Source organism: Austrofundulus limnaeus, unplaced genomic scaffold (genome assembly GCF_001266775.1).
Source record: "Austrofundulus limnaeus strain Quisiro unplaced genomic scaffold, Austrofundulus_limnaeus-1.0 Scaffold51, whole genome shotgun sequence".
NCBI classification, from domain to species: Eukaryota; Metazoa; Chordata; class Actinopteri; order Cyprinodontiformes; family Rivulidae; genus Austrofundulus; species Austrofundulus limnaeus.
The window spans coordinates 1,791,202-1,810,446 of NW_013952453.1; the positions used below are offsets into that span (position 1 = coordinate 1,791,202).

The 19,245-nt window shown below is 39.0% G+C and overlaps 2 protein-coding genes across 2 annotated transcripts in view; both read left to right on the plus strand.

Moving 5' to 3' along the window:
- The window catches only part of LOC106517656 (glycerol-3-phosphate dehydrogenase [NAD(+)], cytoplasmic), a 4,794-nt gene extending 3,466 nt beyond the window's left edge, over nt 1-1,328 (plus strand). The window contains exons 7-8 of the mRNA XM_014008628.1: nt 7-113; nt 768-1,328. Of these exons, the coding sequence (XP_013864082.1) occupies nt 7-113; nt 768-864 (204 nt within the window). The 3' untranslated portion in view covers nt 865-1,328. The remainder of the gene's footprint in view (nt 1-6; nt 114-767) is intronic.
- A 4,036-nt stretch (nt 1,329-5,364) lies between these two features.
- On the plus strand, nt 5,365-17,491 carry LOC106517657 (ceramide synthase 5; the record flags this gene model as incomplete). Its single annotated transcript, XM_014008629.1, is given in 6 exon segments — nt 5,365-5,723; nt 15,852-15,957; nt 16,131-16,261; nt 16,363-16,420; nt 16,509-16,559; nt 17,399-17,491. Coding segments are annotated over 6 exon segments (612 nt in total), but the record flags the coding sequence as incomplete, so codon positions are not given.
- Nucleotides 17,492-19,245: the final 1,754 nt, after the last annotated feature.

Sequence of the window (19,245 nt, forward strand, 5' to 3'; positions counted from 1 at the left end):
GTTTAGAGCATTGAGCAGCTGGAGAATGAGCTGCTGAATGGGCAGAAGCTTCAGGGTCCCGCCACAGCAAGTGAAGTCCACGTAATCTTGAAACAGAAAAACATGTTGGAAAAGTAAGTTTGTCTTCTAAGGAACAAAAAATTTTGATTTATAAAGAAGCGTCCATTGTTACAAAAAAACTAAAATAGCTCGGAGTGCTAATTTTAAAACTTTATGTTACAGTTATAAGCAAACAGCTGTTATTGTTGTCTGTGTGTGCTTGTTTTGTCTGTTGTGTTAGCGAAATGTTTTGAAGAACTACTAAAGAGGTTTTTATTACATAGGCAAAAATCCACTTTTTTAGCCATTAAATGCATTTTGTTGTGTACTTGGAGTTTYTAGGAGCGCAGTAAAGTTAAATTTAGTCTCTCTCTGTGCTGCAAAAAAATATCTTTAAATTCTGTTTRGGGAATGTTTTTCAACCTGTTCAGTTTTCTCTATTTTTTTGKTTTTTTTAGGAGGAATTCAGACCAAGGCATTGCATTTCCACTTTATATAAACTTATTTACATGACAGATATAAGCTGTGAAAAATAATGATTTAAAAGCATGATATGACTCCTTTAAACTCTCAGAAAAGGATTGTTGGATGCACGTCTCCAACTAACTTTTGGCATCTTAGTTGAAAACCTTTATTTTTTATTAAATCTTTGACCTTTATTTGTTTAATGCTTTGGACCAAGACAAGTTTGTTGTTTTTTGACCGAGCCTTTCTCTTGTTTCCTGCAGGTTTCCTCTTTTCACTGCGGTTCAGGAGATCTGCTTCAGTGGTCACCCAGTCACGGATTTCATCAAGTGTTTGCAAAACCACCCAGAGCACATGTGAGAGTCTTGACTTGAGGAATCACAGATTGGATGGAAGTTGGGAAAGACTTTTACTCTACAGCTTCTGTGTAACCACGGTGGTAATGGAGGAGACACTTTCGGTCTTGATCTTTTCTTGTTGAAGTCAGTTCGGTTCCCCGCCATAGAAAACAAAAAGTATCGCCCTTCGCCTACCTGAACTTCTGACAGAAACACCTTTTCTCTTTTTGTTTTTACTGATTGATAAATTATTGCTTAATTCTTCCAAGTCTTAAACGTTTTAAGATTTTAAATCTCTGTGCCTTACATGGACTGATATGCTAATAATGAACTCTGTCTTATGAAATGTTACAAAACATTTTTTAAATAAAAGTGGATTTAAAAAAGCCCTGAACAAAACTCACTGCCACTAAATGGTTTTAACTGAAACGATGCAACAACCTACTTTGCAAAAATGTATTTTTCAATAAATTATTAAATCTTTTATTACTTTGTACTTGTTAATATTCCCCTTTTGCTGTAGCCCTGCAGGATCCGCTCATACAGTTTGAGGAAAGCAGCATTGCTGTAACCTGAGCTGAGATGAGCCTGGCTGCTACTCTAAACTCTTCACCTTTACCATTTTCACCAGCGTTGAGATCAGCCTTTCTTTAAGTGCACGACCTGTCTCGGTCACAGCCCCCGTAGGTGACGCCCTGCACTGCTCACGAAGAATCCTTTCTCGTACTTAAACAATTACTTTATTCCAAGTCGCAATCACTGTGTGGAGTTTCAGTCCATGATTTCTCCTTCGTTTGAATGTTCGTGGCCTGTTTTCATAGGTTTAGAATCAAAATTTCACGTACCCTTCCTGCAAGTTAAAGATTGTGGAAAATCAGTGTTTATATGAAATAACTTGGATGACCATTTGTTTAACTTGGATTATCTTGAGATCCCTTGAATACCCATTGAGTCAACTGCCCTCTGAGACATCTAATAATACACCCTCCAAAGGAGCAAATGTCCATCTATAATTAGAGAGCAGATAGCAATGCAGCTGCCTCATTCCAACTTGACAACACGGATGGATGGAACGATGGATGGATGCTTTCTTTGGAATACTCCATCATGGCATTTGAACAAAAAAAAAAGTGTAGCTACCTATCAAGGGATTTAAAGTTTCAAAACTTGTTTTACCTTTAAATGAGGTTTCTTGTAAATAAAGTGATATAAATATGATGTCAACACGTTCTCCACGTGATTGTAATACACTTTTTCAGCACTAGGGTGTGCAATCACATCAACCATGGACTCGACACCCCACTATCTGCCTCTTTCTCAGTTCCTGGTGAAACCACCCCCCCCCCCMAAAAAAAAAAAAAACACATTAATGAGATGTTAAACTGTGATTTTTTGTGTATGTGTGTTTTCTAYTAACAACTAAAATATAAACCGATTAAAAACCGAAATAAGCTGAAATGCAGGCCATGTGGTACATTTACACACCTCTTCTTAAGAGAAGGGAGGGGCTTGCCTCACTTCCTCAATTCCAGTCTTCGTCTGGAGCCAGCAGCCAATCACCGTCAAGCTAGCTGAAAGCAACCGGAAACTCATTTGCAGCTGTTTCAAAACTACAAAATAAAAGTCACTTCGAAGGCAACCCATATTTTACTTATTTTTTACTTAAGTTCAGCTGCCAAATATATATATATATATATATATATAATTCTTGATCAATCCCAAGATTTTCAGATAATAAACAGCAGAAAACCTTGCATGAGTGTCTCTCAGTGCAGTTAGAGTACAATGATTTTGTAGCAACACGAATAACACAACTATTGCATTTRTCAATTTATGACCTTTGTTTTGCATCATTGAAGCAATTATGCCAAAATACATCAAACTTTTTAAGCTTGATTTTACCATCTTCCATTCATCCATTATCTACACTCGTTTCTTCCTTTCAGGGTCACAGGGGTCACTGGTGTCCATATCCAGTAGTCACAGTGCGAGGGGTGAGGTCCACCCTGGACAGGACACAAGTCCATCACAGGGCATTTTACCATCTTAAGATCCTCATACTGTATTTAATTAGTCAGAAATCACAAATTCAAGAACCAATGATCAGGGAGATGCTTGTTGAGTAATGATAATCAAAAGTAATGAAGACAAGTTATAAACAAAAATTCATGAAGTAAAAATATAATAGTAAAAATGACATTTGTTAATATTTATAAGTAATTTGTCCTTGAACTAAAGATTTGTAAGCATAATTTGTAAACTACCATGTGTACTTTTTCTATACATTTGTTGAGTAAAGTCTGAGATTACAGTGCAGTGTTTACAATGAATGCATCTACATTTCAGAATTGTACATTTGGGGGAAAAAGTCATTTAACAATTAACAACTCAGATTACATTTTTGTTTGCCTTTCAATGAGTACCTTTATTGGGGAAAAAAGAAAAAGAACGTAACTAAATACTGTTTCATTTTTTAAAGAAAAGTTTGAATGATAACACAAGCGACAAAATCAACATGTTGTGCAACCTTTTGTTTTGAAAATCGTAACCGGAAGCGTAGCTCCGCTCGCGCAGACTTCTACTTGGTGAGGTGAAGTTGAGCATAGATATTAAAGACTAGATAGGTCTGTTGGCATATRGAGACAGACGTCGTCACACGGCAGCCATCTTGGTGCAGGGAGCACTCCCACTCTTAACATGAACGTGAATGGTGCATTTACTATTAAAATAACCATAACTTCATCTATTTTCATCGCATTTTCAAACAGATTGTTTTGTTGTAAATGTGAGGTATGTTGTTATAAAATGACATATAAAAATAATGTTATACAGATAGGTAAAGTAATAGCAATATATACAGAGAAGACACTTAGATTACTTTTACATGTATTTACAAATAAAAACATACAGCAAAATTATACACAAATTTATTAAAAAATTGTACTGGCAGTGGTAATGAATATGGAAGAACCCATTTACATCTATTTTTCCCTAAACATAAAAATGGCCCACATAATCCTTTTACATCATAAAAATTTGTGCCTTACACTATATATATATAAACACAGATGTTTATAGATCTAAACATAATAGAGTAAATTAGAGGCAACATACACATTTTCTTTTAAATAAATTCGTGAATTTACTTAACTTGATTTAGTGGAACCAGTTTGGTTAAATAAATTCAACACTTTATTTGTTAGAAAGCATGGAAAAATACTTTTACTTTACTGATTTTTGTGAACAGTTTTATAACTTTTAATTAAGTCCTTTTGTCTGTAAAATTTATTTTTTTACCAGTCATTTTCTGTTAAGGTAATTTTACTATTGCTTATTTATGTCAAGTACATTGTAGACCTGCAGTTGTGATACTGTTATATTGTAATGTTTTAGTACTCCATTCAACAGAAGCCCTATTACACTCATGTAATATGATTCTACCAGCTAAAACAAACACGAGTGAAAAACATGTGTCTAAAATGTGCTCTGATCAACAAAACTTTATTTATTACTAAACKTGCAGAAATAACTACTGAAGTGTGACATTTAATTATATATTATATTTATGATATCTATGATCTATAAAAATGGTGTTCAAAAGAAAGACTGAATGACAAATTATAGGATGATATTCCAAAAAAGATTTGGGTCAATACTATTATACTGTTCTTAATTGGCATAAGCTGTATTGTGCACAGATCCAGCATATAACTAGTAATAATTCAGTCACAGAGCTTACAGGTGAAAKGTGATCCACAGGTTCTTGTTTTGATTCTACAGCTGTTTGAACATCTGTAAGCTGCAGAAGTCAGACATTTTGTGGAGGTTTACTTCTGTAAACAAAAAGCAGCAATTAGCTTTTAACAAACCACACTGCTTGTAAATCAGGTGCGGCTTCTGTTAAATTAAAAACAAATATCTCCTGATCATTCAAAATTGCTGGGTGAACTTTGAAATATTATTAGCTAATTATTAGCCTGCTGCAAATACAATCGTGATTAAAATGGCCATTTAAACAAAAGATTACTTTGTCATTAAATCATTACTGGTCTCAGGAAAACGTAGCTTATTAAGAGTTTAAAATCTTGACCAGCCTTGATAACAATAACATTCACAAGAAGCTAGCTGTGAACTACCGTATTTACTCATGTATAATACGATCTCGAGTATAATCTTTTTTTAGCTTAAAAAGCATTAAAAAATCTAATCATCAATAACCCATGTTTAATACTACCACCCAACTTTGTGGATGATTTTTAAGGTTAAATTTCTAGTATTATGCATGAATAAGTACAGTATATGCAAAACAATTAATCTTTTTTAACAAAATATTGCATTCTCAGCATGTCTAACTAGCCCAAATCATAACCACCTTAATAACCTTTGTGAAAAACCAAACTGTTTGCAAATCCATCAAGATTTCAGCGAGTAAAGCGTATTTTTGTCTGTGTAAACCACTCACGTCATTAAAGTTCCCACAGCTACAGCTAGTGTTGCTAGCTGTACCAAGATGGCCGCCGCGTGACGACGCCGGAGGCTCCGCCTCAGCTCCTCTAACCTTTCTTATGTCTGTGGAGTTGAGTGTGGCAACACAAGTGGCACCGCGCGGAGCGGAGGGAGAAACTGCCAACGAGTTGAACTCTCCCTCTCTTTTCCGAAGAGAAAGTACTTTCCTCCGTGTGTCCGGGGACGGGAAGGCAGTAAAAACATGGCTGCTCTTTCAGCCTGGTTCTGGAACGAGAGGTTTTGGCTGCCGCACAACGTAACCTGGGCGGATCTGGCCGACCCAGCTCCCGGGGTGGAGTATCCCAAAGCTGGACACTTGTTGGCAGCTTTACCGCTGGCTCTGGGGATTTTTACTGTCCGGATACTGTTTGAAAGGTTCGTATTTGAAAACCGTGTATTTGTTAGTAAGTCGGACACTTCTGAAAGTTGTTTTTATGTTGATTTTAGTTTTTGTTCCTTCTCGGCAGATGATGCATTAGCTAACTGGTGTGCCTGCATAAATTCACGTTATATACAAGGGAAAAGTCACATGTAACCATCAACACAAGCTGCAGAACAGATTTATGATAGTTACTGTTTACTGATATATTTCCTGGTTTAAAAGCCTGCGATCGAACTCTCATTAACCCAGTCGAATTAAAGTACATTTTCCAAGCAAAAAATCATTCAGAAATGTTAAATCTGTAACCGCAACGTGCCTGTTTAGACGTTTTGTTGTCGTCCCCGGAAATACACCTTTCTCGGAAGTGTCTCTGAAGTTTACAATTCCGTGAACCCCCTCATCGTGTCATTTCATAACCCTGCTATAAACCGTCTGGATCTGGTTGCCTATCCAGTTCTGTGCAAAAGTTTAGCCGCGCTTTTGTTCACCAAATTGCACTTTGGTTTCCTGCCTGTTTGAATTCCTGCCAGCAGCAAGCTTCGCCAAAAGAAACCAGCTTTGGTGACCTGCAGGCGTTTTGAAACCTTTCAAAAGCGCTGGATTTCTTTCATGTGTGGCTGCAGCGCTGCAACAATGTGACGTCTTTTTCACGGCAGCTCTGGCCTTCCTGCTTCCAGGTAGTCACTGCACATGTCAAGAAAACCGATCAAAGAAAAACAATCATTTTTTCCCTGATATTTATGGCTCTTAAATGACCAACTACCACTACAATGAGTGTTTGTTTACCTATGGAGACAAACAAAGTGGCTGAATATAGGTCAGCAGTGGCCATGCTCGTTATAAAGCTGTTTTGCAGGGAGAAGTCAGACAATGTGCACACATTTAGGCTGTGATTTGTGGAGTAAAATCTGCAGATAGTGTATGAAAGTTGTATGTTTCCACAGAAGCATTTTCTCTGAAATCCTGGGCTTGTCTGAGTCCACCAAGTTCGGTTTCCAAGACAGACTAAACATAGCCTCTTGAATGACTCAAGCTTCCATGTGCTGTTTGGGGATTTAGACAGGTGCTTTGTTTACATTGATTGTGTACCTGCATTTCAAAACTGCACAAGTATATCTGGAAAACTACTAAAGTAAACTCTTTAGATCTGCACCATTTGTTATAGTTAAGATAGCCTTTATTATCTTACTATAAACAGTTTACAAAAGTACTTTTAAGTGCAGAAAAAATGACAACTATTTGTAGATAAGAAATGAGCGCTTATTCAAGGCACTTTATGGCCTCAGGTTGAATGTTTCAGGTGCATCAGCATTACAAGTGACCCCACCGATGAACTTTTTAGGTGTGCCTTAAATTCGTTCGGTTCTTTGTCAGACCTCAAAGTTGCAGTTTAACTACCAGTACATAACGTTGTAAGAAAAGATGCTGCTCATGGGTTTCTCATCTCGTCTGTCAGTGTGTTTTTTTTTTTGTTGCCATTTACTTGAGCCAGTTCTCTGTGAGGCAATAGGAAGCCCACTGACCAAAACGTTAACTGATAATGAAGGACCTGATGCACTGGTTGTACCAGTGTTAATGGCRCGTTCAATTTAAAATGTGAAATAAGTACTGGACGCTTTTGTTTTCCCATTTAGTTCTGTTTAGTCTTAAATCTGGACAAAGACAGGCAGGCAGGCTGGCTCAAAGGTGACAGAAAATCATCTTTGACAGGGCTCCGTGTTAAAAACATACATTCAAAAATAAGTAAAAAAAAATAAGCAAACATCAGTGACACTTAAGTGCTGTAATAAAACCCATATCCACACAAAACAACCAAACTTCAACAGTCCTACAATGGGGGGGGACTATACAGCCTTGTTTGAGTAATTGCACACTGCAAACAATGTTCACCTAACCAAGTTTTAAAATCTTATATCCAGGCAAAAAGTATTTTTGATCTTGTTTTGAGACTGATTTACTAAACAAGAACTGATTGTGGAAGAATAATCATCTTGTTTTCAGAATGTGTAAGATTATTTGTCTTGTTCGCCTGAAAATTTGACTCAAATTCAGTCCAAAAATTTCTGCCAATGGAGTAAGAACATTTTACTTGGTAAGATTCTTGAAATACTTGATTTGACTGAATTTTTTTCTTATTTCAAAAATCTAACCAAGTAAAATGTTCTTACTCCATTGGCAGAAAATATTTACTGAATTTGAGCCAAATTTTCAGACTAACAAGACCAGGGGTGCCCAAACATTTTTCTCCAAGGGGGCCAAAATGAAAATCTATCCGGGGCTGCGGGCCAAATGCAGTTATATAATACATGAAAAACAAATACTTTTTAAAGTAAAGTCCTTTATTTTTAACGATTAAGCTATGCAATGGCCCTCTTTTGTTTTAGTCTGTGCACTTGGAGAAAGTTTACCATATGCTCAAGTAGCAAAGGCTCATGGGAAATTTTATAAATTGATAAAATATGAGTTTTTGTGTCCTTATAAAGTGTGAATATCCACATGTGGGGTTAAATCTGATATAAATATTTCTTGTTGTCGTTTCATGTTTAATCCTAATAAATCAAAGATATGTCAGCACCATGAATGAAAACTACCTTCACTACAGCCCTTTTATATAGTCATTTGACCAATGGAAATACTGTGTTTCTATCTATAGGATAACAGGTTACAACCTTGTAACTTTGGCAACTGTTGGTGGGCCAAATCAAATGGCTTGGCGGGCCAAATTTGGCCCGTGGGCCCCACTTTGGGCTCCTCTGAACAAGACAAATAATCTTACACATTCTGAAAACAAGATTATTATTCTTACACAATCAGTTCTTGTTTAGTAAATCAGTCTCAAACATGGCTGGATATAAGGTTTTAAAACTTAGTAAGATGGACAGTTTTTGCAGTGCAGAGGGGACAATTGATTTTTTTATATAAGTTTTTCCTGGCCAGGGGAACTTTATAACGCCTGCCAGAAGGGAGAAGCTGAAAAAGATGGTGAAGGGAATGTGACTGGTCCTCTGCGATCTGAATGGCTTTCCTGACCACAGAGGTCCTGCACAGCTCAGACAGTGGGTTTTGTATGAAACCTGTAATCTTGGTAGTCTGATTAACGATGCGGGATAGTTTTGGTTTTTGTTTCATTGTCATGAAACTATACCAGTTTGAAATATTGAAAGTGAGGATGGATTCGATCAATGACCTGTAGACCAGTTCCAAAACATTTTTTTTACTGATACGGGATGCTTTTAGTTTCCTCAGTAAGTGGAGGCGTTGGTGAGACTTTTTGTAAATGTTTTCAACATGCTTAGAGAAGGAAAGGCTACTGTCCATTTCTATGCCGAGATGTTTAAAACACTCACCCCGCTCCACTGCTTGGTCTTGAATGATCAAAGGCTTAAGGAAACTGTTACACGTTTTACCCGCAAAACCCCTTAGTTTTGGTGACATTTAGGGCTAAGGAGTCCTCTGCAAAGGTCTGGACCAGGTTATTTACCACCTGCTCATGAGTGCAGATCTGTGTCAGTCAAGTGAGCCACCAAAGCCATGTCATCTGCATATTTCACCAGTGTCATTCCTTCGCTGCTGCAGGTTTATATTGTTAGTGTACACAGAAAAAGGAATAGGTGATAAAACACAATCCTGTGGTAGTCCAGCATTTAAAACAAACGTATTAGACCTAAAACCATTGTAAAAACCTGCTGTGGTCTATCCTGTAAAAAAACTTTGAATCCATAAAATCAGTTTAGAATCAACCTGAAGCTCTGAAATACGGTGCAACAAGTGTTAATATTCTCAGTGTTAAAGGCAGTTGTAAAATCCATAAATAAAATACGAGTGCAGGGGTGTGTGGAGTCCAGTCGCCTTGTGACGGTCCAACAGGTTGCGACTGGCATCCTCAACACTGCGCTAGGCTTTACAGGCAAACAGAAGAGGGTCCAGATGGTGTGAAATCATACCAGACAGGCAGTGAATCACCACCAAATTTGACACGAAAGTCACGTTTTAGTGGATTTTGCTTAAAGTCACCCTTAGACAAGCTTGCCATTTTAAATTCTTAGCTCTGTTTTCTAGATTTTAGAGTTTCAGGCTATAGAACACATATTTAACATCACGTTAGCTTTTTTCTTTGGAGACACCAGCTGTGAGATGAGCACCTTCAAAATGCAAACTCCTGAAGAACAAACCGACAAACCTTCATGTTTCTAATCTAACCTGACATGTCATCGTTTTATTGAAAGATATGGTCAGATGCTGYGTTTTGCAGGCTTTCCCGAAACGCCCTAATTCACAGCCGGCGTTGCAATGACCTTTGTTTCCATGTTTCGATCTACCCCTCAGTTCTCCACTAAAACCACAGCTCGGCACAGAACCCGCGGCACGTCAACACTGCTCTTTCAAATCCGCGCACACTGTTTTCTACACTGAGGGAATATGTTTCACTAACTTGTTTTAGAGAGACTTTTGTTGTCATCGTACAGAGCACAATGAAATTACAGAATTACAATTTTGCTTTTGTTTTTGTTGTTTTGTTTAGACATGACACTGGCCTCGCAATGTAGTTTTGTAACTTTTGCTTGTATGCCAGAATGCCAAGTCACCAGAAAACTAATCAAACTGGTCCTCTGGCATTTTAAGCACATGACGGATGGAAATTTACTCTGATTGTTGTTTATTGCTTAGCCCGATCTGTTGTGGCGTCGTCCCAAGACTTGAAGCAAATCATTAAGTGTGTCTTTTTTAAGTTTGACGATTAGTTACGATCTCTGCAATCATTAAAAACTCCTGCTGCAACCAAGATTAGTGGAGACTGTTTTGGGTRCAGAATAATTTCCCAGAACGTCATTTATAATCCATTTCTTCCATTTTAAATTCAATTAAGTGATATATTTCCAACTTGCTTGTACATAATATTGTTTGAAGCACACCTGACAGCGATGTGACAACAAACAGAAGCCCACGTCAGGAACTGCACGTTGGTACACATTCTACAGCCGAACACTCGAGCAACAAGATCGCTAATGTGCAGGAAACCAAACATTCAGGGCTCCTGTTTTAGATTGGTGTCCCAACGTTGGTTTTAGATCAGAGTCAAAGCGTGGTGTGATTGTGATGCTTTGTCTGTTTTAATCTGAACGTAATCAAGTGTCTGTAAACAAGAGGCAATCAGATAGAGGTGTCAAAGGAGAAACGGGRGAGGCGTTCAGTAAGGTGCAGTCGGCTCGGCACCACCTGTTTCAGGTTTCAGAGCTGCCAGACGGCCCCTCTGGTGCAAAGGTGTCCTCGAGGAGAGCGTGGTGTGCCCGGGGGGTGGGGGGGGGGGTGTTGTTATCAGAGAGCAATTACTCTCCCAGACCCCAGACAGCCCCAGTTATTTATTTATCAGAAGAAAGCTGCAGCTTCAGTTCGTATTTCTCTATAAAAGCGACGCGCTGCTCGGCACGCACACACCATCATTACGTGCAGTGGAGGGGTCCGGGGACACGCCTGTTTCTAGGTCTTAAAAGTGACATCATCTAAAATCCTAAAACTGAGTCATGAATTGAGCTTTGTGTAACACAGGTCTCAAGATTTCACCTTTGATCTGCATCAACCTTCACTGAGTACACAAGTTTTAATGAAATCAGCTCCAGTCAAAGTGAAGCTTTAAATGTTTTGAATAATTCTTTGTTCTTGTTCCCTTTTAACACACACACACACACCCCTTGTCATTCTCGTTAACTTTGATCATCTGTTTTAATTTGATCATCTGTTTTAATTTGATCATCTGTTTTAAATATTTCCCCAGCAGTTCTTTGTTCTCTAGTAACGCTTTATTTGCATACCTAAAATGTACTTCTGTATATTGTCTGCTTCTTGTCTCTGTTTTATCGCATGGTTTTAAAAACGGTTCTACTGATGGGCAATTGACCCTGAAAATACACAAGTGACAACAGCAACTCGTGTGACAGTAGCTGAGTGCTATTCACCATRCACACTCAACATTTCTCAACTTAATAATATGATCTTAGTCTAAAACTCTGGGACGAAAGACAGCGAATGATATGCATTCTTTCGAGGAATGCTCAGCCTTAAATTAAAGATGGGACCGTTGTGTTGCTGTGAGACATCACTGTGTCTTTAGTTTCTGTTGAGGTCTTTTTTAAATCTGTTTTAAACCAGACCCTGTCCTTCACTTTGCTTCGTACAAGGGTCTGGACTTGCTGCATAGAGAATCGATTTCTTGCCGGAGGCGTGGCCTCTGCTGAAGCATGTGTGTGTTTTCGGTGTGATGGAGGCTAAGCTAAGAAGCTAACCGGAAATBGCGTGTGCTGTAAACAACCCTACTGAGAGGAGAAAAGTACAGAGCCAAACGAGACGACTGTAAATGAGAGCTGCTGCTTTGTCAGGTAAATTTATTTTAATTTGGAAGCCTTATCAACACAGACTGGCTCCGTTTTCAGCTGTCCCCCTGCTACAGCGCTGCCATTGGCAGTATCACTCCACCCCCTGTTAACAAAAGGGATTAATTAGGGTGAACGATGGCCATGTGATGTGGGTATCAGTCACCTGTGAGTCATAGCCAGGTGATGTGAGTGGGAGTCACCTGTGAACGATGGTCATGTGATGTGAGTATCAGTCACCTGGAGGGAGGACATAAAAGCCTGAATTTTGCCTGAAACTCTCAGACTGAAGAAGTCTCTTGGAAGAGAGACGAAACGTTTCATTAAAGAAGAACCCGTCCAGAGGACCTATACAATATTTTTCCTTTGATTTTTTACCTGGATTACTGAGATGCATCAGGACAGACTGGCTTCATTCACTTCCTCCACTGCCGTATGCTAAAATAACTAGCAGACACTGCGCAGAAAGTCGACTTCGTTCAAAGCTCCTCCTTCTGTTCTCTGATTGGCCCAGGTAAAATAAACTACAAGCAGACACTGCGCAGAAAATTGACGTTCTCTGATTGGCCCGGCTAAAAATCTACCAGYGAAATCCWKMWMAATRKGAGAAGTYCCAGACGGAGCAGAGAAGGGRAACTAGAATTCAGCAGAGCTGCGTAGGAAGGCAAGGGCCAGGCTAGCCTTCTTTAGCAGCGTTATAACAATCTCTGTTAAAATGGCTACAAAAGGTGACATAATGTAACATCTTTTTTTTAAGTCGACGTGCAGTGTACACCTGGGAGTTACTCCTTTTTTTGGTTTTGTGCAGCCCACCTAGACCCCCTCCTGCTTTTTCTCGGCCAGTTCATTCTTGTTTGATCATAATTGTTGCTTTGCCTCTGACACAGACTTCGTAGATGCCAGTGATCGAGCTGCTTTGTGCTTGTTCTTTAGTAAGCCGTGTCAAGGTTTAACTACAAAGTGAGATGTGTGTGAGATCATTGGCGGCCTCGTTTGCCCCGGTTCTTCATGAACTAATGGGTGTTTTCTCTTCAAGAAAGTGAGTGTAGATTGTTAAAAATAAACGTCGATGTCACTCAAAACGCACGTTTTTTTTTTTGTGTGTTTGTGTGAAAAAAAGTCAGATGAAGGCCACATTTAAATCCTGTCCCGTTACCGAACCTGTGCCTCAGTCGTATGGGGCTGGAAGGTTTTCCAGTGTCGGGCTTTGTGTGCAGCTCCGTGCTCTTCTCTTCACAGCTGTCAGGACCACAAGTGTCCATGTGTGTGGTTCCCAATCCTGGTTGGTTCCCAATCCTGGTTTTATGGTTTTTTTAGCCTCTGGAAGCCATTGATTCTTTGCCATTTATTTGTAAATAATAAATCAGATAACCTGTATTAAAGCAGTGATTCTCAACCCTAATCCTCAAGGACTCCTTTCCTGCATGTTTAGATGTTTCCCTGATTTGACACACCTGGTTTGAATGACTGAGTGATTAACAATCTTCTGAAGACCTGCTGAAAAGCAGGGAAACAAGTAAAACATGCTGGATAGGGGTACTTGAGGACCACGCCTGTCTGTCGGTAACATACTTTGTGCATTTTGAAGGGGTCCGTTTCTGACGTTTGACATAAATAGATTAGCTTACATTTCACTCTTTTTTCCCCCTCCACCTGTTCTTGCTACCTGCCCATTCGCACTGCAGGCTCTGGACTGTGTGAAGATTTGCGTCGATCCGTCGTCTTTTCTGTCACGGATCTGGACCTGTGGTCACACGAGGAGCCGCGGATGTTGCCCGTGTTCTGTCCTGCAGCAGCTCGTCTCTTACCTCATGCATGTGGTTGCGTAATCGTTTAATAGAAGGATTGTTGGAAAGCCAAACTTGGGGTTAAGTTCGGGATGAATCAGACTTGCGCAATTCGACATGATCTCGTTAAATTTTTTTAAGGCGGTCAAAGTGCTCAACGCTGATAGTTAGAGGTAGCTTGTTGTGTTTTCTTAATATTTAACATGGATGTAAAGAGCAGAATGTGGATTGCCCTGAGTAATGTTTAACAACATTACGACACGTAGAACTGAACTGTCCAGTCTAACGTCTCTGCAGTTATTTTGGTTTTGGTTGTGCTATCTCTGAGTCAAGAGGTCAGCGCTTTGTTGRTGTTGTTCACTCATTTCATCATTATTGTCTTTAACATTACCTTTTAGAAGACATGAACCTGATGCAAACTTGTATCTGTTCTCTGTTTTTTTGTTGCAGCGTCTTTACCACGTTGCTTCAGGACATGAAAAATTGTGCAAAAAATAAACGACGACAAAGTATGAAAGTAATTCGCACTAAATGAACGGTCCATATTTTCTCCTCGCTTTACTCAAAATGCATCACAGCACTTCTGGTAACTTTAAGATGACCAGCAGATGACCTCGAGGACATACTCGTCGAAAACAGCGAAGAACTGAAAAGCCGCAACAAAACTGGCTGTTTGTACTATTCTTAGGAATAACCTGAATAAATCAGGCTGTTACATATACTGTTGCATTAAATGAGAGTAATTTGTCAAGAAGTATCTGTTTTATAAGCTTGAATTATTCAGTGAAGATAAGAGTGAAGTGTCCACACGCAGGTTTTTTTTTTTTCCTTTTAGACCAGTCGAGCAAAACTGTAGTGAGACCGGAGGCCCCTCCCTTTTTTTTAATTTACAAAAAGATAATGAGTGGAAGATTTTCTTTTTAAYGGTCATGCTGCTTATCAGGAGCATTTAATCACAGAACAGGAAATTTGTACCAGTGGAAACCTGATGTTAAAAAATGGTCAGACATTTTTTAACTGATGATTCTGCAGCATTWAGTAAAAATAAATAAATTAATAAAATAAACACTACCAAATCCAATTTTTTCTATCATACAGCAACATCTGGAAAGCATCTGATTGTCATCACTTTCAGCTGGAAATGATCCTGAACATACTTCACATAAAAGCACAACCTTAACAAAAACACAACACAGCATTATCAGTCTGACTGGTTTCCTCTGAGCCCAGGCACCAAAATTATCTTGAAAAATGTAGGGTCAGTTTAAACAAAGCCAGAGAGAAAAAAAGAAAAAGAGAGCGAGACGGCTGATATAATCTGAAACATTCTTCAGATAATCTGCAGAACCACTCCTGATTGTTGTAAGATTATCTCACCTGGAAATCGGGCTTTAAAGTGTTCAGGCTGTGTTCAAATGAAAAAGAGGTTAATTGTCTTATTTGCTCTGATGTTTTATCAAATTGGAAAAAAAAACATTGTGGAATTTGCCTCCTTTAGAAATAAAAATAAACCTTTTTTTAAATAGAAACAAATCTGGGCCTGAGCTTGCAGTATTGTCATTTAGGTGAACAGATTTATATTATCAGTTTGAACCAGGATTAAATAACAGTGTAAACAAACCTGTTTCAATATTGCCTTGGAAAAGAAATCTCCCTTCCTCACTGTTGGTGTTAGAAATCCATCACAGACTGAAAGAATGTRTTTGGTATCATATTTAGGAGCCCGGCTATGCAGCTTTGTAAATATTAGGTCTGTATTTCTCCTGTTTGGCAGCAAGAAGGTATAAAACCTTTTGTTGCAGGTTTCATGATGTAATCCAGCAGCACAGTAGCTTCCAGAACAATGTTTCTACAGGTTCAGTAATTGCATTKATTTAAAGCCTAATTTCACAGCTAGGTGTGTGAGTTTAGCGTTACTGCAGATGTTGGTTCAGCGTGCGTGTTCTCAACTCTGTCTCTGCCACAGGTTTATAGCCGGGGCCTGTGCTCGAAGTCTCCACATCCAGGCAGGGGTTGGGAGGAGAGCCCAGCCCAATGCAGTGTTGGAGAAGGTGTTTACTTCAATCACAAAGGTTGGAAGGCTCGAATAAAAAAAACAAAAAAAAAAACTTTTATCATTTGGTGTAAATCAATAGTTTATGAATTGATGTGCCATAATCAAGCTTTCAGATTCTAATTTTGCTGTGGCATTATTTTCATAGTTAATTTGTTCACGGTTTTTTTTTTTTTTCCTGTTTTGCACCAGAATCCCGACTCTCGGCATCTAGATGGCCTGACCAAGCAGTTGGACTGGGACGTGCGGAAAGTCCAGCGTTGGTTCAGACACCGCAGGAACCAAGATAAACCCAGCACACACACAAAGTTCTGCGAGAGCATGTAGGTTCATTCCCTGCTGTGATCACTACTAACCTCTGCAGGAGTTTTTTAAATTGACTGTTAGCATCATTCTTTCTCTCTCTCTCTCTCTTTTCCTGAAGGTGGAGATTTACTTTTTATTCTGGCATATTTATTTATGGTTTTCAGTTTCTCTGGCAGGTGAGCACACCAACTGAATATCGCTACTATTTCATCCTAGCATAAACCAATATGATGATAATTATTTCCCGCTTCAATTTGTTTTCAGTCCCCTTGGATGTGGGATACAAAACACTGTTGGTACGGTTACCCCTATCAGGTACGAAAACAGCTCTGATCTGCTTTAATCTCATACGTATTGCACACGAGCTGCAACTCCACCCTCAAAACAATCTTACACCAACCTTTTCAGAACGTAGTCGTTTGTTACTCGCAACAAAGAGCGAGATCACAAGCTGCTGAAKTTGCGATCTGCTCACTTATGTTTGGTTGTGTGYATGATAGAGAAGTGTATTCATTTTATATAACGTTGTGTCTCTCAGGGCTGTGTGAACAAATATGACTTAATACAGTTTATTTACCATTCCAGACTAAATTGGGCTTTAAACATGTGTATCAAATAAACATGTTAGCCRTGTGCTGATGTCACACTTGAATAAACGTCAACGTGACCGTATTTGTTTACTTGCAACTCCTTAGGTTCATACGGATTTGTGACAAAAGCCCAGTTAGACAAGAAAMTGCAGACGTATTTCTGTTTATTCCTCTATAAAACCTTGAGTTTGTGTCACCTGTTCTTAGGAAAGTATAGCTCAGATGTTTAGCTGGAAAAAATGACACTGAAAGCATAAATCTGAGTTTGAATCATTAAAGAAACGCAATGCATTTTTATACTAAAATATTTGCAGCAGCATCATCGAACACCCTCATTACATAATGTTTGTCACGTAGACGGGGGCTGCATCAGGCAGTTGAGTCATTTTAACATCATCGCGCTTGCGGTGGTTTAAGGCGTTTGTTTGAGCAGAAGTGGTCCCGTCTTTCACTTTTCTCWCTTGTGTACTCAGCATGGTTGGTTTTACTATAAAGACCTAAGAATGAAGGAAGTTGTTGTTTGATTCGACCCCCTGAACTTGTCTCTGCTCTCTGTCTCGTCAGGTCATGACTCCTGGTCTTTATCACTACTACGTGACCGAACTGGCCTTCTACTGGTCTCTTATGTTTTCCCAGTTCATCGACATAAAAAGGAAGGTGAGCGTGACACCGGCTCAGTGTTGTGTTACATTAAACCGCTGCAGATCCTCGGCTGCGGCTACACCCTGTTAAACATTAGTCAATACGTCTATTGTTCCTCATTTGGCAAGTGGCAGAGAGTGGGGGAAAGGGAGCATGTGATGCAAAGTTTTTCAATGTACACAAATCAGGATGCATTAGAAATCAGAATGACTCCTGCTTTTGATTCAGAGGGGAGGTCACATGTTTTTTTGGAAGAGGCGGGCTGCAGCTGATGCAGCTCGGTCTGCGAGGCAGTGAATGCTCTGTGTTTTCAGCGTGACAGCACTCATCGTCATGTGATGAAGCAGGCCTAAATCAGTTAGAATTACAGAAATTCCTCAGAATTTCAGTCCTGGAGTTAGAAACAGCCACACAGACGTTTGATCATTTACAGCCCGATGTCTGGAATCTGATGCTTGATTTTTATTATTTTATACATTTAATGTATTTTATTTATTAAAGGATGTTTATCATTTGCCCTGTTTTTTCTTATCTAGTATTTAACTTCAAGGTATCATGTTCCACATAATTTGATATTCAAAACAACAAAAAAAAATCAAATAAGTTAAAGGCCATGGTCAGATGTCTTGTCTTTTGGCCACAGTCCAAAGCCACTGCTGCACATTTTTTACGGGAATTCAGCTTCGTTAATATTTATCTAAATCTTCTGTTGCTGTCCAGGTCTTCCTGCATTGTTCTAAGTCAGATTTAAGCTTTTGTAGTTGAATCTTTGGTTTAGARTTTGATCAGGCTGTTCAACAAAGAAATGACCAAATATTTTGTCCAGTCTTCTGATGCAGAATTCTGAGTTGATTTAATGGCTGGTAGTTGCTCCGTCTCTGAGCCAATCAAGCAGCCCACACCATTACTGCCTCCACCATGCTTTAAATTTCGGTGCGAGTTTTGTCCTCTAAGGCTAAGGGTGTATTCACACCAGCCCTAGTCTGCTGTTTGAATGCATGTGTGAATGCATGTGTGAATGCATGTGTGAATGCAAGTAGACCGGGGACCACTSCAGAAGCAGGAAGCAGGCTGTAACGCAGAGCATTCTGAGTAATAACAGTAATAAAGTCACTCGTATCTTACTTGATGTCTGTATAAGKTGAACATCACAGCTGGGAGGATGGATGCACTCCTTCTCGGTGAAAGCCGCCTCATATGGAGCCATCTCAGACGCATTTTGTAGAAAAACAATATTGTCCTCGGTTCCACCTCATCTTCCACTCATTCTGAGCTTGTTGTTGAAGACTATATGTTTGGCACATTTGTCCAAAAAAACCAGCAAAATAAAATAAATCCTACAACCACTAAAATCTGATCACTTCATGTTTGTTTACATTTTGTGAAGAAGGAAGTTGCGCTCAGTGTCTTCTTCTTAGGTTTTTCACAGGGTTTAGTTTGTTTGACACAGAGCAGTGTGAATGTGAACCAGACCATCTGAAAATGTAAACAAATCTTGCAATTTTGGTCCCCAATCGAACCGAGTCTACYGGACTATCAGGTGTGAAYACRACCTAAAATGAGTTTTGTATTTTATTTATTTGCCCAGAACATTTTCCCGCCTCGTGCTGTCTCATGAAACGGGTTGTTTTTGTCTTAAAGCTTTTGTGTTTTGGATTTAACAGACTGGAAGGCTTTAAAATGTTGACAAATCTGTAAAGAGATCTATAAAGGAGAAGTTTTTAGTGTTTATATGCAGCACTTAAATCATCTCTCTTCTTGTTTTTTTT